The 25509-nt window shown below is 43.0% G+C and overlaps 1 protein-coding gene across 1 annotated transcript in view; it reads right to left on the bottom strand.

The window, feature by feature from the left end:
* Positions 1-611: 611 nt before the first annotated feature.
* Positions 612-25509, bottom strand: part of NKAIN2 (sodium/potassium transporting ATPase interacting 2) — a 1580095-nt gene continuing 1555197 nt past the window's right edge. The window contains exon 7 of the mRNA XM_073575747.1: positions 612-2562. Coding sequence (XP_073431848.1) covers positions 2553-2562 — 10 coding nt within the window. The 3' untranslated portion in view covers positions 612-2552. The remainder of the gene's footprint in view (positions 2563-25509) is intronic.

The raw sequence follows: 25509 nt of genomic DNA, 5'->3' as shown, positions 1-25509 counted from the left end.
GAATCAGAGCCTGGATGCACAATTGTCGCCAGGTATGTCTCTGAAATGCTCTGGCAATTTAAAGAAAACATAGTTTGAAGATCGAGTCGGGGACTGTAGGTATAAATGTGACTAGTCCAGTGTTCCCCTGGCTGACTTCTCCCCACACTGTTCCAGCTGATTGACAGATGCCTACCTATGTACACACATGGAAGAGACCTGACTATCATCTAGAGCGATCTGGGAAGAAGTCGGCCAGCGGCGATACCGGACTAATCATGTATCTTCTTATAATCCCCGACTGGCTCTTCAATGATGTTTTCTCTGAAACGCATTTCAGACAAAAATATACTAGACTGCACCGGTGCAGACGGGCTTTGATTAATGCTACCTGTGCTTTGGCAGGTTTCCCTTTCAAATACTTTTTCCACCAATTACATTTATTACCTATTGGCAGGCTAGTTGATATATGTATTAACATTGGGGTCCCCCAATACTGGGACCCTTATGATCATTAGAGAGATACTCTTGAATAACTTTTTCCGCATCACCTGCACAAGCACAGCGAGGAATAGAGCCAATCATGTGTAATGAGCTTTATATTAGAAGTCAAGGATAATTCAGGATATGGATTAAAAATTCCAAACTTTATTTCCATATTCAATTAATGGGAGAGCAGCATGCTACACTGCTGACGCATTTCATTGTCTGAAATGCATTAGCTAGGAGTGTAGTGTTCTGCACACAATTTTCTCACAAAGCTTTTATTGGAAGATTAAACCCTTGTGTTGGATTATTCATGACTTCCTCTGTGTTGCCTGCATCCAGCAGAGTGCAATCCGTGAAGGGATATCTGGGACTGACAGCACCCGGGACCACCATTCAAAGTCCTAATTCGTTTGGTTGTGTTAGAAGGTAAAGATGACTTAGGACTCCCACTTTAGTGAACACTTTGGTACCAGTGGTGGAGCGTCCTGTGACCATATACTGTACATTTATTGCCTGTTGGGATTTACGTAATAAGGAATTTAACAAATTTACAACATCTCCTTTCATATTGTAGTGTTGCCTACCTGGAGATATACTGCGTTCAATAACTTACAGGCGTACTATATCAAAACAAATGACCAAAAATAAAATAAAAATAAATATGTTATCAATATCTTACAATGGAATAGTAATTTCCTCAAAGATAGTTTTTTTATAATCATACAGTTACAAGAGGTTAAAATATGTATTCTAATACACTAACAAATTCCCAGACATCACAAAAAAGTTCCAAATTTTCACAAAAGAAAGCGTTCTCATGGAAAAACACTCTCATACACCGTATTTTACATCAAACTTAGGTATAAAATATTCATTCTAAATGTTGAATTGGTCTTCCTCTATAGAAATCTGTAGATGTTTATTCTGTAAAAGACGAGTCACATAGAAAACACCAACAGTGGCAAAAGATAAAAACAATGATGAAAGAGCAGCTTTTTTTCTGATGCTTTCTACTCTTATGGAATATTGGTAAAAACCCATAAGTTGGAATCCTTTTGGTGAGAGAGGTCATGGGGATACATTGCACAGCAACGCTTGAATTTTTCTCAAATGCCATGAAACATGACTATAGGAGCTAGGCTTTCATGCATTAAGGGGTTCACAAAGCTCCAAAATCACATGACTGATGCTTTATAGCGTTCATTATCCTTTGTATTATGAAGCTTGTTAAGTATGGTCATATTGCGGTATGCAAATGTGGTGCCTGGGATTTATATTGCCATATATTTATATAGAGATATCATTGCACTTTATACCCACTTCATAAATTACTATAGTGACAAAGCACCTGTGCAAATCTTGTCACAGAAATGTTATGATTTATGGAAACGTTTTAATGAAATAACCTCAAAGGCAACTCTTCATTTTTGTTTCCTGGACTATCAAAGAGTTGTGGTCAATGCGGAGGGTAATGGGATATAGGTCAAGTGTGATGTCCATTCAGATGGTCAGATGCCCAGAACAGAGAAGGAAAAGGTGGAAGTCATCAAGCCCTGACAGGTGGCATCTCGCATGATGTGTTCTTCTCTACCAATCACATTTTGGCTGGGTTAAGGCAAAGTACAGGCACATATTGTTCCCTTTTGTCCGCCTGCAAGCAACCTAATGTGTTCCACTGCCCGAAATCAGGGGGTTTTATGGCACTTTTAATTTTGATCAGTCCTTGATCACAACACCTTGCACTCTCTCCCTCACCAAGTAACTGCCTGTGCAAATATCATATTGTAACTCAAAAGAGACCTAGCTACAACTAACAGTGCAAAAAGAAGGAAAAGCTGAGAGAGTTCCAGTAGAGGGCTCCAAAGCACCAGCCATAAAACAGTGTTCTGTCTTGAGATTGCTGTGTCTTTCAGTGGAGATCCATCCGCTTGTGCACTTAGAGAACAAGGCTCATTTTGGTAACTCATCTAGGGAATAGGAACCATAAACACAAATGCTTTCTGCCCTCTTTTTACAATCCAAGAGAATAATTCCATGAAGCAACATTTAGGGGTGCTCCATAATACTTCTGGTAAATACTTTTGTTATTTTGACCTAGGAAAGAAGAACACAAATTGTTATTATAACTTTTGAATTGTAAGAGTTTAAGAATTGCTATTAACAAGAACAAAATTACTAATATAACAATACAACTACTTCTGCTACTTTTACTATTTCTACTCATACTTCTACTAATACTACTACTAACGATAATAACATTAACATTATTCTAACTACATTTGTTTCTGATTTCTGGATATCTCTAGTTATTCTGTTTGTCATAGAATCATAGAATGTTAGAGTTGGAGGGGACCTCAAAGGTCATCGTGTCCAACCCCCTGCTTAGTGTAGGATTCACTTAACCATCTCAGACAGATGTCTGTCCAGAATTTGTCTGAAGACCTCCATTGAAGAAGAACTCATCAGCTCTCGTGGCAGCCTGTTCCACTCATTGTTCACTCTCACTGTCTTGCATTTCTCCCAGTTAAATACCATTCTATTAGTCACTGCTCATTGTTCAAGCTTATCTAGATCATTTGAGTCCTTTCTCTGTCTTCTCTAGTGTTAGCTATCCCTCCTAGCTTCGCATCGTCTGCAAATTTGATGAGTTTACCTTAAGTTCCCTTATCTAGATCACTTATAAAAATATTGAACAACATTGGAGCCAAGACAGAGTCTTCTGGTACCCCACTTGAAACACTTTTCCAATTGGATGTGCAACCATTTATTACCATTTATATAAAACAAATTATCATTAGTGCTTTAATCTCACACTCCTCAACATTGAAATTGCAACATCAAGAAGTCCATGCCAGAGTTATGCACATCAAAGAAGTAGCAGGTGAAGCTAAGATCTAGAAATGATAAAGTAATCAAGCACCAATCTCCAATTTGTGGCATACTGGAGAGGCATAAAAGCCATATTTAAAGGGAATCTGTCACCCCATTTTAGCCCTATAAGCTGCGGCCACCACAATCAGGGGCTTATCTACAGCATTCTGTAATGCTGTAGATAAGCCCCTGATGAAACCTGAAAGATAAGAAAAACACGTCAGATTATACTTACCGGGGGGCGGGGGCGGGTATGGTGGGTGTCGTGGTCTGGTCCGGTGCCTCCCATCTTCATTCGATGATGTCCTCCTCCTTGCTTCTCCCTTGGCTCCTGCACAGGTATACTTTATCTGCTCTGTTAAGGGCAGAGTAAAGTACTGCAGTGCGCAGGTGCCGGGAAAGGTGAGGTAGGTCCCTCGCCTGCGCACTGCAGTCCGGATGGGATGGCGTCACCCATTGGACCAGACCGAACGTCCGGAAGAGTATAATCTAACTCTTTTTTCTTATCTTTCAGGTTACATCGGGGGCTTATCTACAGCATTACAGAATGCTGTAGATAAGCTCCTGATGGCTGTGGCCGCAGCTTATAGGCCAAAAATGGGGTGACAGACTCCCTTTAAAGTACCTGTTTTTTCGGCATGAAATCTCAAAGTATACGAGGAGCCATTTTTAAGCACGACAATGCCAGGATGCATGTTGCTGGTGCTACTGTTAGCAGCCTGAACGTCCTGTAGCATCTCCAGGACTTTTCTCCCACCTCACACATCTGGTACATCATTGGTCAGCAATTACAAAGGGAACTGCCAGCAACAGATCTTGAGGATTTGCCCAAGTTTATTTAAAGGTGGTAGAACATTCCTCAGACAGCCAAGTCCGCTATCAAGGCATTACTGCTCTTACTGGCATATGGGGACACTGCTGGTCTGCCGCCAGGTAGGCAGAACATTTTTCCTGGCACTGAAATATGCAATATGGGGAGATATATGGGGGGCAGGATGGAGACATATATGGGGGCAGGTTAGAGACATATGGGGTTCAGGATAGAGACATATATGGGGGCAGGTTGGAGACATATGGGGGCAGAATGAGATGACATATATGGGCAGGGGACAGGATAGAGGCATATGGGGCTTGGATGAGAGGACATATATGGAAGTCAGGATAGAGACATAGGGGGTCAAGATATTGAGATATATGGGGGTCATGATGAGAAGACATAAAGGGGGCAGGATGGAGCCACATGGGGCTGGATGAGAGTACATATATAGGAGGGAAGGATGTAGATTTATGGAGGGTCAAGATGGGAGGAAATCTGGGGGAGGCAAGATGGAGACATATAGGGGAAAGGATGGAGACATACAGTTGAGGCCAAAAATATTGACACCCCTGCAATTCTGTCAGATAATACTCAGTTTCTTCCTGAAAATGATTGCAAACACAAATTCTTTGGTATTATTATCCTCATTTAATTTGTCGTAAATGAAAAAACACAAAAAGAATTGTCCTAAAGCCAAATTGGATATAATTCCACACCAAACATAAAAAAGAGGATGGACAAAAGTATTGGCACTGTTCGAAAAATCATGTGATGCTTCTCTAATTTGTGTAATTAACAGCACCTGTAACTTACCTGTGGCACCTAACAGGTGTTGGCAATAACTAAATCACACTTGCAGCCAGTTGACATGGATTAAAGTTGACTCAACCTCTGTCCTGTGTCCTTGTGTGTACCACATTGAGCATGGAGAAAAGAAAGAAGACCAAAGAACTGTCTGAGGACTTGAGAAACCAAATTGTGAGGAAGCATGAGCAATCTCAAGGCTACAAATCCATCTCCAAAGACCTGAATGTTCCTGTGTCTACCGTGCGCAGTGTCATCAAGAAGTTTAAAGCCCATGGCACTGTGGCTAACCTCCCTAGATGTGGACGGAAAAGAAAAATTGACAAGAGCTTTCAACGCAAGATTGTGCGGATGTTGGATAAAGAACCTCGACTAACATCCAAACAAGTTCAAGCTTCCCTGCAGTCCGAGGGTACAACAGTGTCAACCCGTACTATCCGTCGGGGTCTGAATGAAAAGGGACTGTATGGTAGGAGACCCAGGAAGACCCCACTTCTTACCCCGAGACATAAAAAAGCCAGGCTGGAGTTTGCCAAAACTTACCTGAAAAAGCCTAAAACATTTTGGAAGAATGTTCTCTGGTCAGATGAGACAAAAGTAGAGCTTTTTGGGCAAAGGCATTAAAATAGAGTTTACAGGAGAAAAAAAGAGGCATTCAAAGAAAAGAACACGGTCCCTACAGTCAAACATGGCAGAGGTTCCCTGATGTTTTGGGGTTGCTTTGCTAACTCTGGCACTGGACTGCTTGACCGTGTGCATGGCATTATGTAGTCAGAAGACTACCAACAAATTTTGCAGCATAATGTAGGGCCCAGTGTGAGAAAGCTGGGTCTCCCTCAGAGGTCATGGGTCTTCCAGCAGGACAATGACCCAAAACACACTTCAAAAAGCACTAGAAAATGGTTTGAGAGAAAGCACTGGAGACTTCTAAGGTAGCCAGCAATGAGTCCAGACCTGAATCCCATAGAACACCTGTGGAGAGATCTAAAAATGGCAGTTTGGAGAAGGAACCCTTCAAATATCAGGGACCAGGAGCAGTTTGCCAAAGAAGAATGGTCTAAAATTCCAGCAGAGCATTGTAAGAAACTCATTGATGGTTGCCGGAAGCGGTTGGTCGCAGTTATTTTGGCTAAAGGTTGTGCAACCAAGTATCAGGCTGAGGGTGCCAATACTTTTGTCTGGCCCATTTTTGGAGTTTTGTGTGAAATGATCAATGTTTTGCTTTTTGCTTCATTCTCTTTTGTGTTTTTTCATTTAAGACAAATTAAATGAAGATAATAATACCAAAGAATTTGTGTTTGCAATCATTTTCAGGAAGAAACTGAGTATTATCTGACAGAATTGCAGGGGTGTCAATACTTTTGGCCACAACTGTATATGGCCAGGATGGGAGAACATATGGGGCCAGGATGGGAAAACATAAAGGGGCTGGTTGGAGACATGTGGAGCCATGATGTGAGGACATATGGAAGCAGGATGGAGACTCATAGGGCCAGGAATGAGATACATGGGGGCCAGGATAGAGGACCTTATTACAGGAAGATGCCAGTATGTAGGAGATTATTACTGTAGGGTCTAATTAAAGGATATTATTACTGCTGTGATGTATTTTATTTTTGAGGATACTGTTTCCAGTGGGGGAAGTCCTGCTACTGTACAGGGTGACATTGTCACTTTTTTCTTCATCTGGCGTAGTCTAGAAGTGGGGGGAAAAATTGCTGAATGTGCTCTAGATAACTGTGTTATTTTCTTTAAAGACTGGTCCAGGCTGGAAGAAGTGAGGGCGGTCTGCACTGGATGAAGAAAAGTGCTGATGAATATCTTCGGCTAGAGATGTCACTAGTAAGTAAATGTGTTACTTGCACACTTATGCTATATAGTATATACAGAGGTCCTGTATATAATGTCACTGGTGATCCCTGTATTACCTGTACACTGACACTATATACAGAGCTATTGGGCATAATGTCACTGGTGAGTCACTGTATTACCTGTACACTGACACTATACACTGTATACTATGTATAGAGCTCCTGCGTATAATGGCACTTATGGTAATATTAGCATTGTGTTTTTTTTTATTAATGATCAGTATTGTATTATTCGGTCACTATGTGATAGTAATATGTGGTCTGGTCACCGTGTGATGGTATTTGTTTCTTGTATGTTGTATTATTTGGTCACTATGTGGTAGTAATATGTGGTCTGGTCATGGTGTGGCGGTGTTTGTCCCTTGTATGTTGAATTATTCGGTCACTATGTGGTGGTAATACATGGTTTGGTCATGGTGTGATGGCATTTGTACCTTTTTGTGGTATTATTCTATCACTATGTGGTGGTACTATGTGGTCTGGTCATGGTATGGTGGCATTTGACCCTGTATGTGATATTATTGGTCAGTTTAAAAAATGTATGTGACACATTCCCCTAAAGAAAAAAAGAAAGAAAAACATACCTAAAAAGAGTAATGGGCATTTTAACAAATGTTTAATAGGTTACAGTAGAGTTGACCTCTTCCAAAAGAGTTTACCTTGTCATGGAGGCAGCTTAAAAAATCTTTTGGCCAAAACAAAATCTGCTGTCTATGTATGTAATATGGTGTTTGATGGGAACTGTTAATGTGTGATTGGGGAGGACATGGTGCAGAAGTGGAATTATTCCTAGAGTGGGTGTTGAGACTGTGGAAGGTTTGAGGGGAGGAGCCTAGGTGGTGTCTCAAGGGGGCCTGAAAATGTTGCCAGTATGGAGCCCTGAAATTCCTGGTGACAGCCCTGCAAACAATCATTAATAAATCTTGATTTCACTCTGTTCTTTAAACCTCATATGCTAGCCCTTACCACCTCCTGCCGCTTCCAACTCAAAAATATTCCCAGAATCCATCCATTCCACAACCCACTCTACCAAAATGTTAGTACATGCTCCCATCATTTCTTGCCTTGACTACTGCAAAATCCTCCTCTGTGACCCTCCCCCAGTGAACACACTCACACCTTTCCAGTCTGTCCTTAACTCTTCTGGCTGATTAATTCATCTCTCCCCTTTATACTCCTCTGCTTCTCTGCTCTGCAGATCCCTTCACTGGCTTCCAATCTCACAGCAAATCCAGCTTAAACTGCTAACAATGACTTACAAGGCTGTCCATGATTTATCTTTACCATACATCTCCAAACTAATCTCCCAGTACCTCCCCACACGTAACCTTCGGTCCTCACAAGATTCCTCCTGCGTATCCCCATCCTCTGGAACTCAGTGCCTCAACATGTTCGATGGTGCTCAGCATTTGGAACCTGATATCTCATCTATTCAAAGACACTTACATCCTTGCCTTAACCCCGCTGCTACCTCACTACCACAACAGCCACTGCCACCCCCCTAACTAATTGTCTCCCCAATATCCTGTAGAGTTTAGCCCATGAGGAAAGGGTTCTCTTTCCCTCTGTACGTGTCTGACAGCCTGTTTACTTAAAATTTTTATATATATGTTATGTATGTAACCTCTTTTTCATACATACAGCTGGAATTGTCAGTGCTTTAAAATAATAAATGATAGTTAATAACCTTATGTTTTTTATGTCAAGGTGTGTAAGTGTGTGCATTTCTACAGATGGGACTCATACTTGATACTGAATAAACTGAGATGATTCAAAAGTTTTGTTTCCATTTTTTTTTATCATTTACATATCATCAACACGTCCATCAATCCTGTGAATTCCATACCATAATTCTATGACATTTCCTTCTAAATCATACAATTTCAATAGAAAAACGTTTGAAAAAAATAAGCAGAATTATAACAACTTTGAAAATAAAGTATGCATCTTGAAATTTTTTTTGTTGTCAATGATGCAAAATGGTTAAGTTGTCCCAGGTTGCCCTTTATTTCACTGTGTATTTTGACCTAATATGTTCAGATGTAGCTGAATTGATGCAGAAAGTGAAAATTCATCCCATTTTAATTTTTTTTTTTTTAACAATGCTGCAAGGAGATGGAACCTGATATGTAAGATAAGAAAATATTCTGTGTGAAAAATATTAGGGTGCAAATACTTTTTTATAACAGTGTACATGAGAGGGACTATAGTGGCAGTCAAATAAGAACTAACTCCTAAACATGTTTCAGGTTTCATAAAACTACTCTCTCAGCTGTAGTTTATTTGAAAAAAAATTGTTCCTTTCTCACGCTCCTTAGGTCCAACTTCGAGTCTCCACTGCTGCTCCCATCGTCTGTTATTGTCTGCAGTCCTGATAGAACTCAATAGCACTGCTGTCAAAGTTGACGGCAGGAACTGCTTGGAGCTGCTGAGCTCATTTATTGGCTGCAGCACTGTCCATATGATGTCAGTGGGTCGCCCTCCCAGGGCTGTAGGGTACTCGGTACCGGGCCGGTCTCTCAGAGGGGATTGTCACAGCAGCAGTGACCCGGTCCGTGGCCCTGGGCGCCCATGTAAAAGGGGTTAAACAGGCAGGGCTGTAGTCCCAGGGCAGAGTAGGTGAAGTGACACGTAGATGGTGTAGTGTCAGGCGCAGGGGGATCTAGCCGTGCCGAGCAGGTTGACGCAGGAATAAGTGGAGTACACCAGGGCATGTAGTTCTAAAGCTTTACTCACAGTCTGTTGTGGTACAAGAGCCCGCATCCGTGCCACATCCCCCGGGTCAGGAGCTCAGCCAACTTCCAGGCAAGATGAAGTACTCCTTTCCAACACTCCGCCAACATGTGCCTTTTCTGAACGTCTTCCTTATTGCGCCTTTAGTGAAGTACTCACAGTACTGAGTTACACTGGAGTTCCTCCTGTCAGATGTTCCTATGAACTCTACTTGTACGGAAGACAGCTGTAGCCTGCTTCGGGGACTCCTTACTACCTAGTCCCGGCTCACTCACGTTGCTGTTGTTCCCCCAAGTCTTGTGTGGGAATAAAGTGGTGACAACTTCTATTCCTCCGGTGTCTGCTGCAGGACCATTAGTATCCATACAACCTCGGGGACCGGATCCTGACCTTGCGCTTAGAACTTGGGAAGGGTTCTCCTCTAACCCTAATCCTTAGTTCTCTTCTTCTCCTCACATTCCGTACTAATCCTTTCCTTCTTATGGAGAGTCAGGCTTTCTATCAATGTTCCTTTCCTGTGTCAGCAGACCCAGGTCACTGAGGTCGGCTGCAGCACTTCCTTCCTCAATCCCACTCCGGTGATCTCCTTTCACAGACTCCTGTGACCAACTGACTCACTCCTAACCTCTTCCCGCTCTTTTAGTGCAGACCAAACTCCACCCGCCTCCCAGCACACTTCGTGTTCAAAGCAGGGAGCCACCAAAGGGTGCTTTGCTACACTACTATGTTGTGTGGGATGCAGGTGTTGGAGTGTGGTCAGGTGTCTCCACCTTACCTGAATGGTGGGGTACCACACCTCAGGAGGAGGTGCAGTACCTCTGTGGCGACTGAACCCTCAGGGGCGCCAAATCAGTGCTGCAGACAATTGTGTACACTGGGAGCAGAGGTAGAGATTTTGTTCTGGACCTGGGAAGGTGTATAAGACAAACTGCAACTGGAAAGGGTCAAGACTGAAAGGAGTTTTCCCACAAATAAAGTACATTTCCATTAATAAAACTTGGAATAAAAATAAGCTCCACAATTGGATGTGTTTAAATAAAATGTTCCTGTGCTGAGATAATCTTATAAATGTGCTCCTGCTGTGTACTGTGTAATGGCTGTGTCTGACTGTGCTGGGACATGGTCTAATCATACCACAGCTCCTGGGCAGGGGCAAGGAAAAGAGAGGATACAGACATTACAGCTTGGGGTTACAGCAGCTGCTTTCTGTGATGAAAAGCTTTGTTAAAAAACAGGCAGTGAAATGTTTTACCTCACAGAAATAATCAGCTTTTACCCCATGAAGCAATGTCTGTATAATCTTTTTATCTCCCCTGCCCAGGAGATGTGGTATGATCAAACCATCTTCCTGCAGTCAGTCACAGCCATTACACAGTACACAGCAGGGACACATTTATAAGATTATCTCAGCACAGGAACATTTTTTTTAACCCCTCTACCCCAAGGGTGGTTTGCATGTTAATGACCGGGCCAATTTTTACAATTCTGACCACTGTCTCTTTATGAGGTAATAACTCAGGAATGCTTCCATGGATCCCAGTAATTCTGACAAGATTTTCTCGTGACATATAGTACTTCATGATAGTTGCAAAATTTCTTTGATATGACTTGTGTTTATGTGAAAAAAAAACGAAAATTCGGTGAAAATTTAGCAATTTTCCAACTTTGAATTTTCATGCCCTTAAATCACAGAGATATGTCACACAAACTACCTAATAAGAAACATTTCCCACATGTTTACTTTGCATCAGCACAATTTTGTAACCAAAATTTTATTTTGTTATGAAGTTATAAGGGTTAAAATTTGACCAGCAATTTCTCATTTTTACAATGCCATTTTTTTAGGGACTGCATCACATTTGAAGTCACTTTGAGGGGTCAATATGATAGAAAATACCCAAAAGTGACTCCATTCTAAAACTGCACCCCTCAAGGTGCTCAAAACCACATTCAAGAAGTTTATTAACCCGACAGGTGCTTCACAGGAATTTTTTGAATGTTTAAAAAAAAATGAACATTTAACTTTTTTTCACAAAAAAATTATTTCAGGTCCAAATTTTTTTATTTTCCCAATGGTAACAGGAGAAATTGGACCAAAAAAGTTATTGTGCAATTTGTCCTGAGTACGGTGATACCCCATATGTAGGGGTAAACCACTGATTGGGCGCATGGCAGAGCTCGGAAGGGAAGGAGCGCCGTTTGACTTTTTCAACGCAAAATTGGCTGAAAATGAGATCGGATGCCATGTTGCGTTTGGAGAGCCCCTGATGTGCCTAAACAGTGGAAACCCCCCAAGTGACCCCATTTTGGAAACTAGACCCCTCAAGGAACTTATCTTGATATGGGGCGAGCACTTGGAACCCCCAAGGGCTTCGCAGAAGTTTATAACGTACAGCCGTACAATTAAAAAATATTTTTTCCACAAAAATGATATTTTCGCCCCCAATTTTTTATTTTCACAAGGGTAACAGAAGAAATTGGACCCCAAGAGTTATTGTGCAATTTGTCCTGAGTATGCTGATACCCCATATGTTTTGGCGCATGGCAGAGCTCAGAAGGGAAGGAGCACCATTTGACTTTTTCAACGCACAATTGGCTGGAATTGAGATCAGACGCCATGTCGCGCTTGGAGAGCCCCTGATGTGCCTAAACAGTGAAAACCCCTTATTTCTCACTCCAACCCTAACCCCAACACACCCCTAACCCTAATCCCAACCCTAACCATAACCCTAACAACAAACCTAACCATAACACACCCCTAACCCTAACCCTAGCCCTAACCCTAATGGGAAAATGGAAATAAATATATATTTTTTGTTTTAAAATTTTTCCCTAGCTAAGGGGGTGTAAATGGGGGTATGATTTACTATTTATAGCAGTTTTTTTTATGTTTGGCAGCTGTCACATGCTGAAAGATGCTTTTTATTGCAAAACTAGTTTTTGCATCATCACATTTTGAGAGCTATAATTTTTCCATATTTTGGTCCACAGAGTCATGTGAGGTCTTATTTTTTGCGGGATGAGTTGACATTTTTACTGGCACCATTTTTGGGCACATGACATTTTTTGATCAGCTTTTATTACAATTTTTGGGAGGCAGAATTAACAAAAACCAGCAATTCATCTAAGCAGTCAGTCACAGAGAATTGCTGTTTGTTTTGTAATTTTTTTTCAAAAATTACTTTCCTGTCATTTTTGCTAAAACATCAATGAACCCCCCCCCCAAAAAAAAACAGAATGCTACAGTACAAGGAATAAAAGTAATGAAACATTAGATTAACTCAGATTTTGAAACCTGCTACTTACTTATTCTATTGCGGAAATGCCAGTGATTTTCAACTAGAAGTTTAGCAGCAGTAAAATCGGTGTTGAATCCACAGCACTGATTTGCACTGAGATATATGGTGGAAAATATCTGCTGAATTTGCATTAACCATAACATGCATTGTGCACAGAACTGAACAATCTTCTCTGGACTATGTAAGATGAAATATACCTCTAGAAATAATTCTGCTTTGTTAGCATACTGTGACAAAGTCACTGGCAAAGCACTGGAGGGGAGATATGTATTACTGAGGTTGTTAGCTTCTGAACCTATAAAAATGTGCCAGCACACTATTTGCTGAGAGGTGTTAATTAGCCATGTTAAGGACTAGGTTTAGTGAACAGCTGTAGAGTGGGTGGGAGGCTGATCACCATATCTCCAACCTAAAGTGTGGTTTAGGGCAGAGACAGACTGCCATATTTCTTCAGCGATAATCGCATTGTAAACCTCGTATTAGCTGTCAGCTCTCCTGACCTGAGCTTGATTGCTGCATAGAAATCCATCATGCTGACTTGCTCAGGTGAGGAGAAGTGCTGGGTCAGTCCGTGCAGTGCGATGCGATTCTCACACAAGTTATACAACTGTCTGACTCAGCCCTTAGGAGGTAAATAGTCAGCCTTTTGAGTTATTTGATGTTGGGTGTGCTTGGAGATATGAACTCTAGAGCTGTATGTGAAGATAAAGCAAAAAAGTTGGACCTTTTTTCCAATGTTTGCTTCCTGAGTGCGCAGATCCCCACAGTAAGACAGACTGTGCCATTTTTTTTGCTTTGTTTTCCTGATAGGCCAGAAAGGCCATGTTTATGCTGCAAACCTTGCCCTATTTTATACTATACCTAAATAAACCAGATGAAAATTTATAGAGACCGCATTCCTGTGTCTACCTCTATGAGCAGCTGAGTGAGCCGATCTACCACAATACTCATACCATAAAGAGCGTGATGTAGCACATTCCACATGAGTAGAAGGCTCATGCACCTTTTTGCCAACTGTCATGATTCTTCCTATTGTAGTGACTGGGCACAGTAAATTATAATTTTGCAGTCGAATCTAGGAATGTGGTGTGCTAAGCTGTCAGTATAGTGATGGACAGCTCAGCCGTCCAATCGGATGCTTGAGCGTGTTAAGCTGTCAGTGTTTGGAGTGACAGTTTAGCCATCCAATGAGGACCAGGGTGTGACTGGCCTTCATCCTTGTGTCTCTTTTCCAGAGTAAATACCTGGGTATTTAACTATCTCTCTTCATTTGATTGCTGCCATTTGTAGCTTTGCTCATGAGGTGTGTGCTTGCTCTGTGCTGCTTTTCTGGTGTTCTAAGTTTTGCTGTCCAAAATAGGATTTGTCTTGACCATCTGTTTGCCTAGCTCTTTTGTCGTGATCCACTACCTTTTTGGAATATTAACCCGGACTGTTTCATGACTATGTCTTTGCCTCACCACTCTGTCTATGATGTACTCTCGTGGCTTTTGACCTTGGACCTTTTGACTACATAGCCACATGGCTTATCCGTGAATAGTGACTTACTGACATTGTCTACTTAATGAACGACATGTGGACAAGTGCTTGTGGCCAGGGGCAAGACATTTCTCTGATGGAACACAGGCTGAACATTGTGGAGGCTGGGGTAAGTCACAACCTCACACAGATAATGTGCTCCCTACACGGAGGATTGAAGGCCCTATTTCTATCAGGGTTTCCTCCACCTACTACAGAAGCTCCTGCACCTCTCTTGCTCCTCCTCCTCCATCTCCATTGTGCTTCTCAGAGCACATCATCCACATCAGCTGGAAACTCTGCAGCACTGGCTCAGCAATTCAGCAACGGACTCTGCTGAAGCTAATTTGTCTAGGGGACAGACCACACACCTTGGAAGAGTTACTTAAAAGAATAACAGAATAGATAGATCTGTGGTTTTTCTGTTTTTTTCTACTGAACCTCCAACCAAGCATGTCTTGGGTGATAATGAGCATAACCTGGTGGTGGCTCTGAAGCGTGGCAAGCTCACACACGCACCATGCTTGGCACATATGCTCAAATTGGTAGTTCAGTGGTTTCTGAAAACCTACTCAGATTTTCCAGAGCTTCGACAAGGTATGCTATGTCAGCTGCCACTGCCTATGCTCTGACAGTGCTGCAGCAGTGCATGCAAATGCCAGCTCAACGACTGGTGTGCGACATCACCAGGTGCTTGAAATCCACACTGCACATACTGGTAAGGCTTTGTGAGCAGAAAAGGCCACTGGTTGAGTACCAGCTCCAACCATGCCCATCAATATTCTGGTCAGCCTCCACACATAACAAATGAAGAGTTGGCATGGATGTCTGACTTTCAGAATTCCACAAAGATGGTGAGCGACAATGATGCCATAATCAGTGTAACTATCCCTCTTCTGTGCCTACTTAAACAGTCGCTGCTCACAATAAAACATGAAGCTTTGCATGCAGACCAGGTGGGGATGGAGGAAGACATAGCACAGAGAGATTATAGCCAGCCCAGCCTCATCTTATATGCACAGTGCGGATTAGGTAACCATGAGGAGGTGGATGCTGAGTAGAAGAAAGAGGAGGAGCAGGAGCTGGTGGTTAGTGCAACAAAGGCAAGTAGTCGCACAACCTTCACCCTGTCTCTCACACTTGGATGGGCTGAGAATGGGAATGAGGAGTAAGAAAGAGGGAGGAAGAGGAGGAGATGGAGAGTAGTCATCATGGTGGAGGCAGGGAAGTGTTAGCTGTATGGAGCTTGGCACATATTGTCGATTTTATGTACCACTGCCTTTCCCTTGACTCCCACGTTACAGTCATCTTGGCCAAAAAAGAGTACTGGTTATTCACCCTGCTAGACCCACGCTACAAGAAGACCTTTGCATCTCTTTTTTCTGATGTGGACATGACTCCTAAAATAGTATTACACCAGAAGGCCATTGTGGAAAATATGTTGAAAAAATTCTTATCAGACAATGTTAGTGGCAGGGGCAAGCTTCCTTGCCCAATCAAGGAGGAAAAGCTATGGAGACACAGCAGAAGCTGAGGTACACTGTCAAAGGCATGTGCCAATTTCATGACATTAGCTCAGCACCCAGGGCCTGATGACCAGGTATTTTTGACAAGGAGGGAAAAGTTTTTAAAGATGGTCAAGCAATACCTGGCCATCTAAACCAGCATACTCCCTAATCCCTCTGTGACTTTCAACTATTGGGTCCCAAAAACTGAACACCTTGCATGAGCTGTTCCTCTATACTTTGGAGGTGTTGTGCTTCCCTGCCACTAGCGTCTTGTCTGAGTGGGTTTTTTGTGCCGTTGGGGGGGTCATAACAGACAGGTACTTTTGCCCATCAACAGAGAATGCAGACAGGCTCACTCTCATAATATGAACAAAGCCTGGATTAGCCCACACTTTTTCACACTACCAGATGACAGTAGCACATAAAGTGTTTGTAATATTCAGTATTTTAATGAAGCCTGCCAATTGTTGCCTCTCACGGGTCTATGGTTGACCCTCTTCTTAATTTCTGTCCTGCTTTGCAATTTATGCAAAGCATTTTTGACATTATAATTATTAATGAGCGAATAGATTCGGCACTATTTGCTACCCACACAAATAGTACGGTATTTGGGCTATTTGTTACGCTGCGAGTAATTAGGTATTCACCTCGGTATATTTGAGTCACCCAGCATGTTTGATGCTTTATTTGCAGCAAATGAACATGTTGGGCTGGCTTGCCAATAACAGTAATGCTGGCGCCATCTTTGGTGTTGCATTACTGTGGTTGGCTAGCCTTCCAGTGTCATAGGGGATATTTAAAGGCTTCCTGCACCATCTTGCGCACATTGCTTCCAGAAACAGTGTAGGAAGAGCATAGTTTGAGCATAGGGAGAGTGGTAGGAGCTTATAGTGAGCGTTACTCATTCCAAAAATCTCTTTTAAGAGATGAAGATTGTGAAGATTAGTTGTTTGATTAGGTGAGGATTTAGTAGCGAGAGATTTAATAGGAATGAGAGTGAAAGGCAGGCACTTGGGTGTTTTTATCATCATTGCAAGTACATGCTGCATATCTCTTCTGTTTTCCACTTTGTTGTATAGTAGTTAGTATTAGCAGGGCTCCAGGTTTTTGAGGGCCCCGGGCGAAAGAGTTTCAGTGGGCCCCCCCTTTAACACATACCACGATTCATGCCGTGTGACATCGGGGGTGCCGGACAAAAACGGACTTGTTTCCATGTGGATCACACGGACAGGCATGTGATCCACACGGACACTCAATCTGTGGCAAAACACGTTCATGTGAAGGAGGCTATTGATTAGTAGTGTACGTATGAAAGAAAGAACAGAGAGAGAGAAAGAAAGAACATAAAGAGAGAAAAAAAGAACAGAGAAAGAACGAAAGAACAGAGAAAGAAAGGAAGAACAGAGAGAGAAAGAAAGAACAGAGAGAGAGAAAGAAAGACAAATAGCACAGGTATATCCACTCCTCTTAATATGTGTAACAGCAAATGGATAGGGATAAAATATAACTTTTATTTAACAAATATAAAATCTAGAAAAGTGCAAGGTGCTCAAGTAGATAACAAAAAACAAGAAAAACTGGTATATACAATGATAATCAACTATTCCTTGATTGAAAGTGTCTTTTAATCATATATTTCTCTAACAGACACTATATACATGACCCTGTGTAGAGTAGCTGCCTTCAAGCATTGGGTATAAATGAACAGGCATTGCCTAAAAAAACAGTTATACCCTAATACCAACTATTGCAGTTTGCCCACCAGGCCTTCAGTCAGTGATATCCAATGAGAATGAACGTCTAAAAAACAAGATGCCTGCTGATCCGTACTCTGATCCAGCATGTGTTTATAAATTAATCTCATGATATTTTATAAAGCATATATGGGTGTATCCACACCCTAATGTGGCAAAACCCTTGCTTATACACTGACACACATTAGTGGATTTGTACACTCAATAATCCCCAGTTACAGTGGGGAAAAAAAGTATTTAGTCAGTCAGCAATAGTGCAAGTTCCACCACTTAAAAAGATGAGAGGCGTCTGTAATTTACATCATAGGTAGACCTCAACTATGGGAGACAAACTGAGAAAAAAAAATCTAGAAAATCACATTGTCTGTTTTTTTTTCATTTTATTTACATATTATGGTGGAAAATAAGTATTTGGTGAGAAACAAGCAATCAAGATTTCTGGCTCTCACAGACCTGTAACTTCTTCTTTAAGAGTCTCCTCTTTCCTCCACTCATTACCTGTAGTAATGGCACCTGTTTAAACTTGTTATCAGTATAAAAAGACACCTGTGCACACCCTCAAACAGTCTGACTCCAAACTCCACTATGGTGAAGACCAAAGAGCTGTCAAAGGACACCAGAAACAAAATTGTAGCCCTGCACCAGGCTGGGAAGACTGAATCTGCAATAGCCAACCAGCTTGGAGTGAAGAAATCAACTGTGGGGGCAATAATTAGAAAATGGAAGACATACAAGACCACTGATAATCTCCCTCGATCTGGTGCTCCACGCAAAATCCCACCCCGTGGGGTCAGAATGATCACAAGAATGGTGAGCAAAAATCCCAGAACCACGCGGGGGGACCTAGTGAATGAACTGCAGAGAGCTGGGACCAATGTAACAAGGCCTACCATAAGTAACACACTACGCCACCATGGACTCAGATCCTGCAGTGCCAGACGTGTCCCACTGCTTAAGCCTGTACATGTCCGGGCCCGTCTGAAGTTTGCTAGAGAGCATTTGGATGATCCAGAGGAGTTTTGGGAGAATGTCCTATGGTCTGATGAAACCAAACTGGAACTGTTTGGTAGAAACACAACTTGTCGTGTTTGGAGGAAAAAGAATACTGAGTTGCATCCATCAAACACCATACCTACTGTAAAGCATGGTGGTGGAAACATCATGCTTTGGGGCTGTTTCTCTGCAAAGGGGCCAGGATGACTGATCCGGGTACATGAAAGAATGAATGGGGCCATGTATCGTGAGATTTTGAGTGCAAACCTCCTTCCATCAGCAAGGGCATTGAAGATGAAACGTGGCTGGGTCTTTCAACATGACAATAATCCAAAGCACACCGCCAGGGCAACGAAGGAGTGGCTTCGTAAGAAGCATTTCAAGGTCCTGGAGTGGCCTAGCCAGCCTCCAGATCTCAACCCTATAGAAAACCTTTGGAGGGAGTTTAAAGTCCGTGTTGCCAAGCGAAAAGCCAAAAACATCACTGGTCTAGAGGAGATCTGCATGTTGGAATGGGCCAACATACCATACCAACAACAGTGTGTGGCAACCTTGTGAAGACTTACAGAAAACGTTTGACCTCTGTCATTGCCAACAAAGGATATATCACAAAGTATTGAGATGACATTTTGTTTCTGACCAAATACTTATTTTCCACCATAATATGCAAATAAAATGGAAAAAAAAACAGACAATGTGATTTTCTGGATTTTTTTTTCTCATTTTGTCTCCCAGAGTTGAGGTCTACCTATGATGTAAATTACAGACGCCTCTCATCTTTTTAAGTGGTGGAACTTGCACTATTGCTGACTGGCTAAATACTTTTTTTCCCCACTGTATATGTTTACTGCAGGCTCTATTCAAATTAGTAAATGCACAAAAATTCATGACATCATAATGCTTCATTTGTGTCAGTCGAGGTATTGTATTTAGCATATAAAAGCATATCACCTCAGTCGAGGTATTGTATTTAACAAATATAATCATATAACCTCATTACTCCATTGCACACCTCATTCTTTTGTTTGAGGTAATTATCATGACACAGAAATCTCATAGCATGTATGCAAATGGAATGGTTTCACCAATTGTGGGATTTTAATCAGGTATGCTTCCATCCCCATGAATCGTGAATACAATACCCCTTCTCCCGACGCGTTTTGTTATAGCTCATCAGGGGAATCGATTGGGGCCAAAGTTGCCATGTATTTCGGGTGGCCGTTTTATGTCCAAACTGACATCATGCGTCACGCATGTGATCCACACGGACACTCAGTCTGTGGCAAAACACGTTCATGTGAAGGAGGCTATTGATTAGTAGTGTATGTATGAAAGAAAGAACAGAGAGAGAAAGAAAGAACAGAGAGAGAGAACAGAAAGAGAAAAAGAAAGAACAGAGAAAGAAAGAGAGAAAGAAAGGAAGAACAGAGAGAAAGAAAGGAAGAACAGAGAGAGAAAGAAAGAACAGAGAGAGAGAAAGAAAGAATAGAGAGAGAAAGAGAAAGAAAAGAACAGAGAGAAAGAGAAAGAAAGAGGGCAAAGAGAGAACAACAGAGAGAGAATGAAAGCGGGGAAAGAAAGAACAGATAGAAAGAAAGTGGACAGAAAAAAGTACAGAGAGAGAAAGAAAGAGGGGGAAAAAAGAACAGAGGGAGAGAGAAACAAAGAGGGGAAAGAAAGAAAGAAAGAATGGAGAAAGAAAGAACAGAGAGAGAAGGAGTGGACAGAAAAAAGAACAATGAGAGAGAGAAAAAGAAGGAGGGGAAATAAAGAAAGAACAGAGAGGTAGAGAGAAAAAGAAAGAGGGGAAATAACAGAGAGAAAGAAAGAGGGGAAAGAGAGAACAGAGAGAGAAAGAAAGAGGGGAAGGAAAGAAAGAGGGGAAAGAAAGAAAGATGGGAAAGAAAGAAAGAACATACAGAGAGAAAGAAAGAGAAGGAAAGAAAGAGAAGGAAAGAACAGAGAGAGAGAAAGAAAGAAAGAACAGAGAGAGAGAAAAAAAAGATTTGAGAGAAAGAGCAGAGAGAAAGAAAGAACAGAGAGAAAGAAACAGAGAGGGAAAGAAATATTCTATAAAGATACCATAGCAGCCTAGCTCCCATTGTAGTGCCCACCTGAGCCTCCTGGTGCAGGACATATCATGATCCGCTCACAGGGCCGGCATCCCCGATTCCAAGGTGATCCAGCTGTCCACTCTGTCAGAGGAGGACACGGTGATGAATCTGAAGCATTCCCTGAAGTTCCTCTATGGTCTGTCACAATTTCCTCGCGAAATTACCTCATTTCTGGTCAGCTTCCAGCATGTCACTTCTGGTAGAACGTCACGTGCGAGTTTTAAAGTGCTCCTTGGGGCTCCACCGTGTACTCCTGTATCCGTGGGAAAAGTAAGCTCCCGGCTGGGGTAGTCTCTCTCTCAAAATCGGGACGTCCCGCTGGATCCGGGATGGTTGGGAGGTATGAATGCTCCCCACCATACACCTCTTACACACACGGCTCTGCTTTGTATGCCTCGTACACACACGGCTCCGCTCCGTACACCTTGTACACACACGGCTCTTCTCCATACACACGCAGCTTCACTCCGTACACCCCGTACACACCCGGCTCTGCTCCGCTCTGTAAACACACGGCTCAGCTCCGTACACATAGGGCACCGTTCCATACACCTCGTACACACGGCTCAGCTCCATACACCTCATACACATCCGGCTCCGCTCCGTACACCTCGAACACATGCAGCTCCGCACACCTCATACACATGCGGCTCCGCTCCGCACACCTCATACACACACGGCTCTGCTCTGTACACCTCGTACACACGTGACTCCACACCGTACACCTCGTACACACATGGCTCCGGGCTCCACACCGTACATCTCGTACACACACGGCTACACTCCGGTACACCTCATACACACGTGTCTCCGCTCCGTACACCTCGTACACATATGGCTCCGGGCTCTGCACCATACACCTCGTACACATGTGGCTCCACTCCGCATATCTCGTACACACATGGCTCCGAGCTTCGCACCGTACACCTCATACACACGCGGTTCTGCACACTTCGTGCTCACGTGGCTCCGAACTCCACACCGTACACCTTGTACACATGTGGCTCCGCTCCACATACCTCATACATACACGGCTCCGGACCGTACACCTCGTACACACACGGCTCCGCTCCGTACACCGCGTACACACACGGCTCCGCTCTGTACACCTCGCACACACGGCTCCGCTCCGTACACCTCGTACACACACGGCTCCACTTTGTACAACTCGTACACACACGGCTTTGCTCCATACACCTCGTACACACAGGTCTCCGGGCTCCGCTCCGCATACCTCGTACACACACTGCTCCGGTGTCTGCTCTGCACACCTCGTACACATATGGCTCTGCTCTGTACACCTCGTACACACACGACTACGCTCCGGTACACCTCGTACACACACAGCTCCGCTCCGTACACCTTGTACACACACAGCTCTGCTACACCCACCCTGTAAACCCTTCCTGAACCCACACAGAAACTTCCCTCATCCAGCACCATGATGATGACCAGCACAGCAGAGACCTGCAGACACAGAGGCCCCTGATCATGTGACCCCTGACTCCTCCCCTCCTGTCACCTCATCACAGGTCCTGTGCCGCACACAAGAGAACAGCCATAGCGATGACTCATTGCTGGCTGTGACTTGGGAGCTATGTATGGTATCCCAGACAACATGAGTGGGCCCCCCCATCTTGCCAGGGCCCCGGCACTTGCCGGGGTGCGCAGGGTGCTAATGCCGGCCCTAAGTATTAGGAACAGACTGGGGGATTAGGGTGACATAGGGAGGGTTTCATCCACTACCAAAATATACAAATCAGCTATTTGTAGAGGCAAATAATATTAGGTAGTACCAGCAGATACAGAACCATTTTTTTTGAGTTACATAATATTCCTGTGTAGCAGCCTATAATTTTTTTCCTGCAAAATAATATTCCTCAGTGTCAGCATATAGTAACATCCATTTTAAAAGCTAATTGCTAAATAATATTCCTCGTCTATTGCGTAAATACCTAATATTCCACTAGCAGTTGTGCAACTGTTGCAAAACCTCCTGAGCTATGGAAACGTCAATATTTACCATTAATTTCCCTAAGTCTGCTGTTGGAGTGTCTCATAATTGCGATGTAAAAAAATCTAAAAAAAATTCTATTAAAAAATAGCTTATCTTTATCTTGCAGTTATGTGACTGCTGCATTCCATGCAGAGAAAATCAAATATCACACTTTAGCAGAGGAAATAATTTTCATTAGTCCGCTACTGGAGTGTGTCAGCAAGTCAATCTAAAAAAAAAAAAATCATAATTTTCTATTGGTTTAATAAATAGCGTATCTTTATCTAGCAGTTGTGCAACTGGCGCAATCCAAGTAGAGATAATCAAACGTGACAATTTAGCAGTGGCAATAATTTTCATAACTCCACTGTTGGAGTATGTCAGCATGGAAATCTAAAAAAAAGTTGGATGGCAGAGAAAGGTTTCAATGTGTTGACAAGCAGCATCACGAAGTCTTCTACACGGTCCAGTCTCAGTAACCAAGAGGCTGGGCCTCTGAATCTTCAACATGGTCCTCCTTCCTCCCACCAGCAATAGTCTCAGGAGAGATATGACCCCAACGCTGGCCACTCTGAGGAACTGTTTACTTTCCCTTGTAATTTGTCAGGTCTCTCAAAGTGCACCATTAAAAAGGGTCATGAGGAGGTGGAGTACAGTGATGCCTAAACATTTGAGCGCCCACGGCCAGTAGAAAGCCACGTTGGGATGGTCAATTCATGTCTGAAGAGGTGGAGGATAATCATGAGGCACAATTGCCATCAGGTCAGCCTCAAATTACAACTCAGAAGGAGGATCAGAATAAGGAATTGGAAGACAATGTGGTCGATGATGAGGTCACTGATCCAACCTGGCATGGTGGCATGCTTAGCGAGCACAACAGTGCAGAAAGGGATGGATCTGTGGCATGAAAACAGGCAAGAAGAGGTAATGGTTTGACCAGAGGGTGAACTTGGACAACTGTTCCACAGAACCCCCCACTCGGCTAGATAACTGGCCAAGGGTGCATTGTTACCCTGTATGGCAGTGTTTTCAGAAATTCCTTCATACAAAACAACTGTAATTTGCATTATCTGCCAAACCAAGCTAAGAAGAGGCAAGAACACTGCCAACCTGAGCACCACCAGCATGCAAAAGCAAATGGCAGAAAAACACCCCAGTTGGTGGGCGGAATGCCTGGCTGCAAAATCTGTGTCTGAGGGTGAAACCACTGCCCCTTCCCCCTTGTTTTACGACCTTCCCAATCTGCTGATCATGAAGCAGGCGCTGATGCCTCATGCCTACAACTTGCAGTTGCACACGCAATGGTCTGCAATCACGTTCGTTGTCCCAGCGCAGCATTCCGCAGCGCAGCAAAGGAAAAATATGCTCATCTGATTATCTACCTCCTGATGATCCGGTTAGGAGAAACGCGTTGAGGTCTACTTTTATCAACCACCAACCTTGAGTACCCTTCTATCTTCTTACTCTTATCAATATTTTTCCCTTGTCGCATCTGTTAATATTACATTGCTGGCATAATTATGCCTTCCACATTATTGCATTGCTGTGTTGCCCTTATTAAGTATCTTTAGAAATATCAGGGATTCCAAGGGACAGCCGTCGTGGAGCAGGGGCGCCATTCCGCTGACCAGTAGGGTGCCAACCTCCGCTGACAGGAAGGTCTCAGTCACAGGGAACAGTACAGTTAGGTACTCATTTGTTTTTGCACTTGTCACTTTAATGTCTGTATCACTTGCACTCTATTTGCACTTTTTCTTCTTCTTGCCTACCTACCTTCATTTTGGCAACCTCTATAAAGCTCCTTTCCTGGACAATTGAGTGACCGTATGTTGCACTAATCCAGGGGTATATAGGAGATTTAGGGTCCAGCCGCCGTGGAGCGGGGGCGCCAATCTCAATTGTGTTTAGGGTGCCAGCCTCCATTGTCAGGTAGTTCAGCAACAGGGCTCCTATTTAGGGCCATGGTAGGTGGCACGGTTGGTTGTTTCACTGTGTGATTGTTTTGTTTTAGCTGAAGGTAAAATAAAGGTTATGAAGAAAGAAGAAATATGCAGCACTCACCAATATAGCTGAAAAACTGTGCGTCTTTATTTCACATGAATTCCATCAACAGATATGTGGACATGCAAGAAGTTAGAGGAATGCTAGTGGAGGGAGGTGCCGGACAACGGCCGTTTTGCGATTACTCGCTTCTACGGGTCCAGGACATTCCTCTAAATTCCTGCATGTCCACATATGCTGCATATTTCTTCTTTTTTCATTTCACATTGAAATATTCATGTTTTTTCATGCAAGCGCCTCTGTTTTTTGACTGAAATATATACTGCAATGCTTCAGATAAATAGCTCTGTCTGTTAATGTGGTGATTTGTGTGCCCTAGTTTGCCGTTCATCTGTTTGCTCTTTGCTGGGATTAATAAAGATTATATTTTAGAATTTAAATCTGACATAAAGCTGATGTAAGGCTCCTGGATGGTACATATGTCTGACATCCATGTCCAGTCCACTCCTGAGGTATTATGTGTGGAGTCTAAACTGAATACCGATGGTCTTGTTGATGCTGGTAGTCAACCACTGCCCTCTTCTGCTCACAAATCCTTTCCAACATCTGATGTGTAGATTTCCAATGCGTGGGGACATCACACACCAGTCGGTGAGCCGGAAGCTGCAAACGCTGCTGAAGCACGACAAGAGCGGTGGAAGCTATAGCTGACTTTCTAAAGTGGGGACACAGGCGGCATACTTTGAGAAGCAGATCCATCAG

Source organism: Dendrobates tinctorius, unplaced genomic scaffold (assembly GCF_039654945.1).
Source record: "Dendrobates tinctorius isolate UK_male_01 unplaced genomic scaffold, ASM3965494v1 ptg000046l, whole genome shotgun sequence".
NCBI lineage: Eukaryota > Metazoa > Chordata > Amphibia > Anura > Dendrobatidae > Dendrobates > Dendrobates tinctorius.
This window is presented reverse-complemented; position numbering and strand designations above follow the sequence as displayed.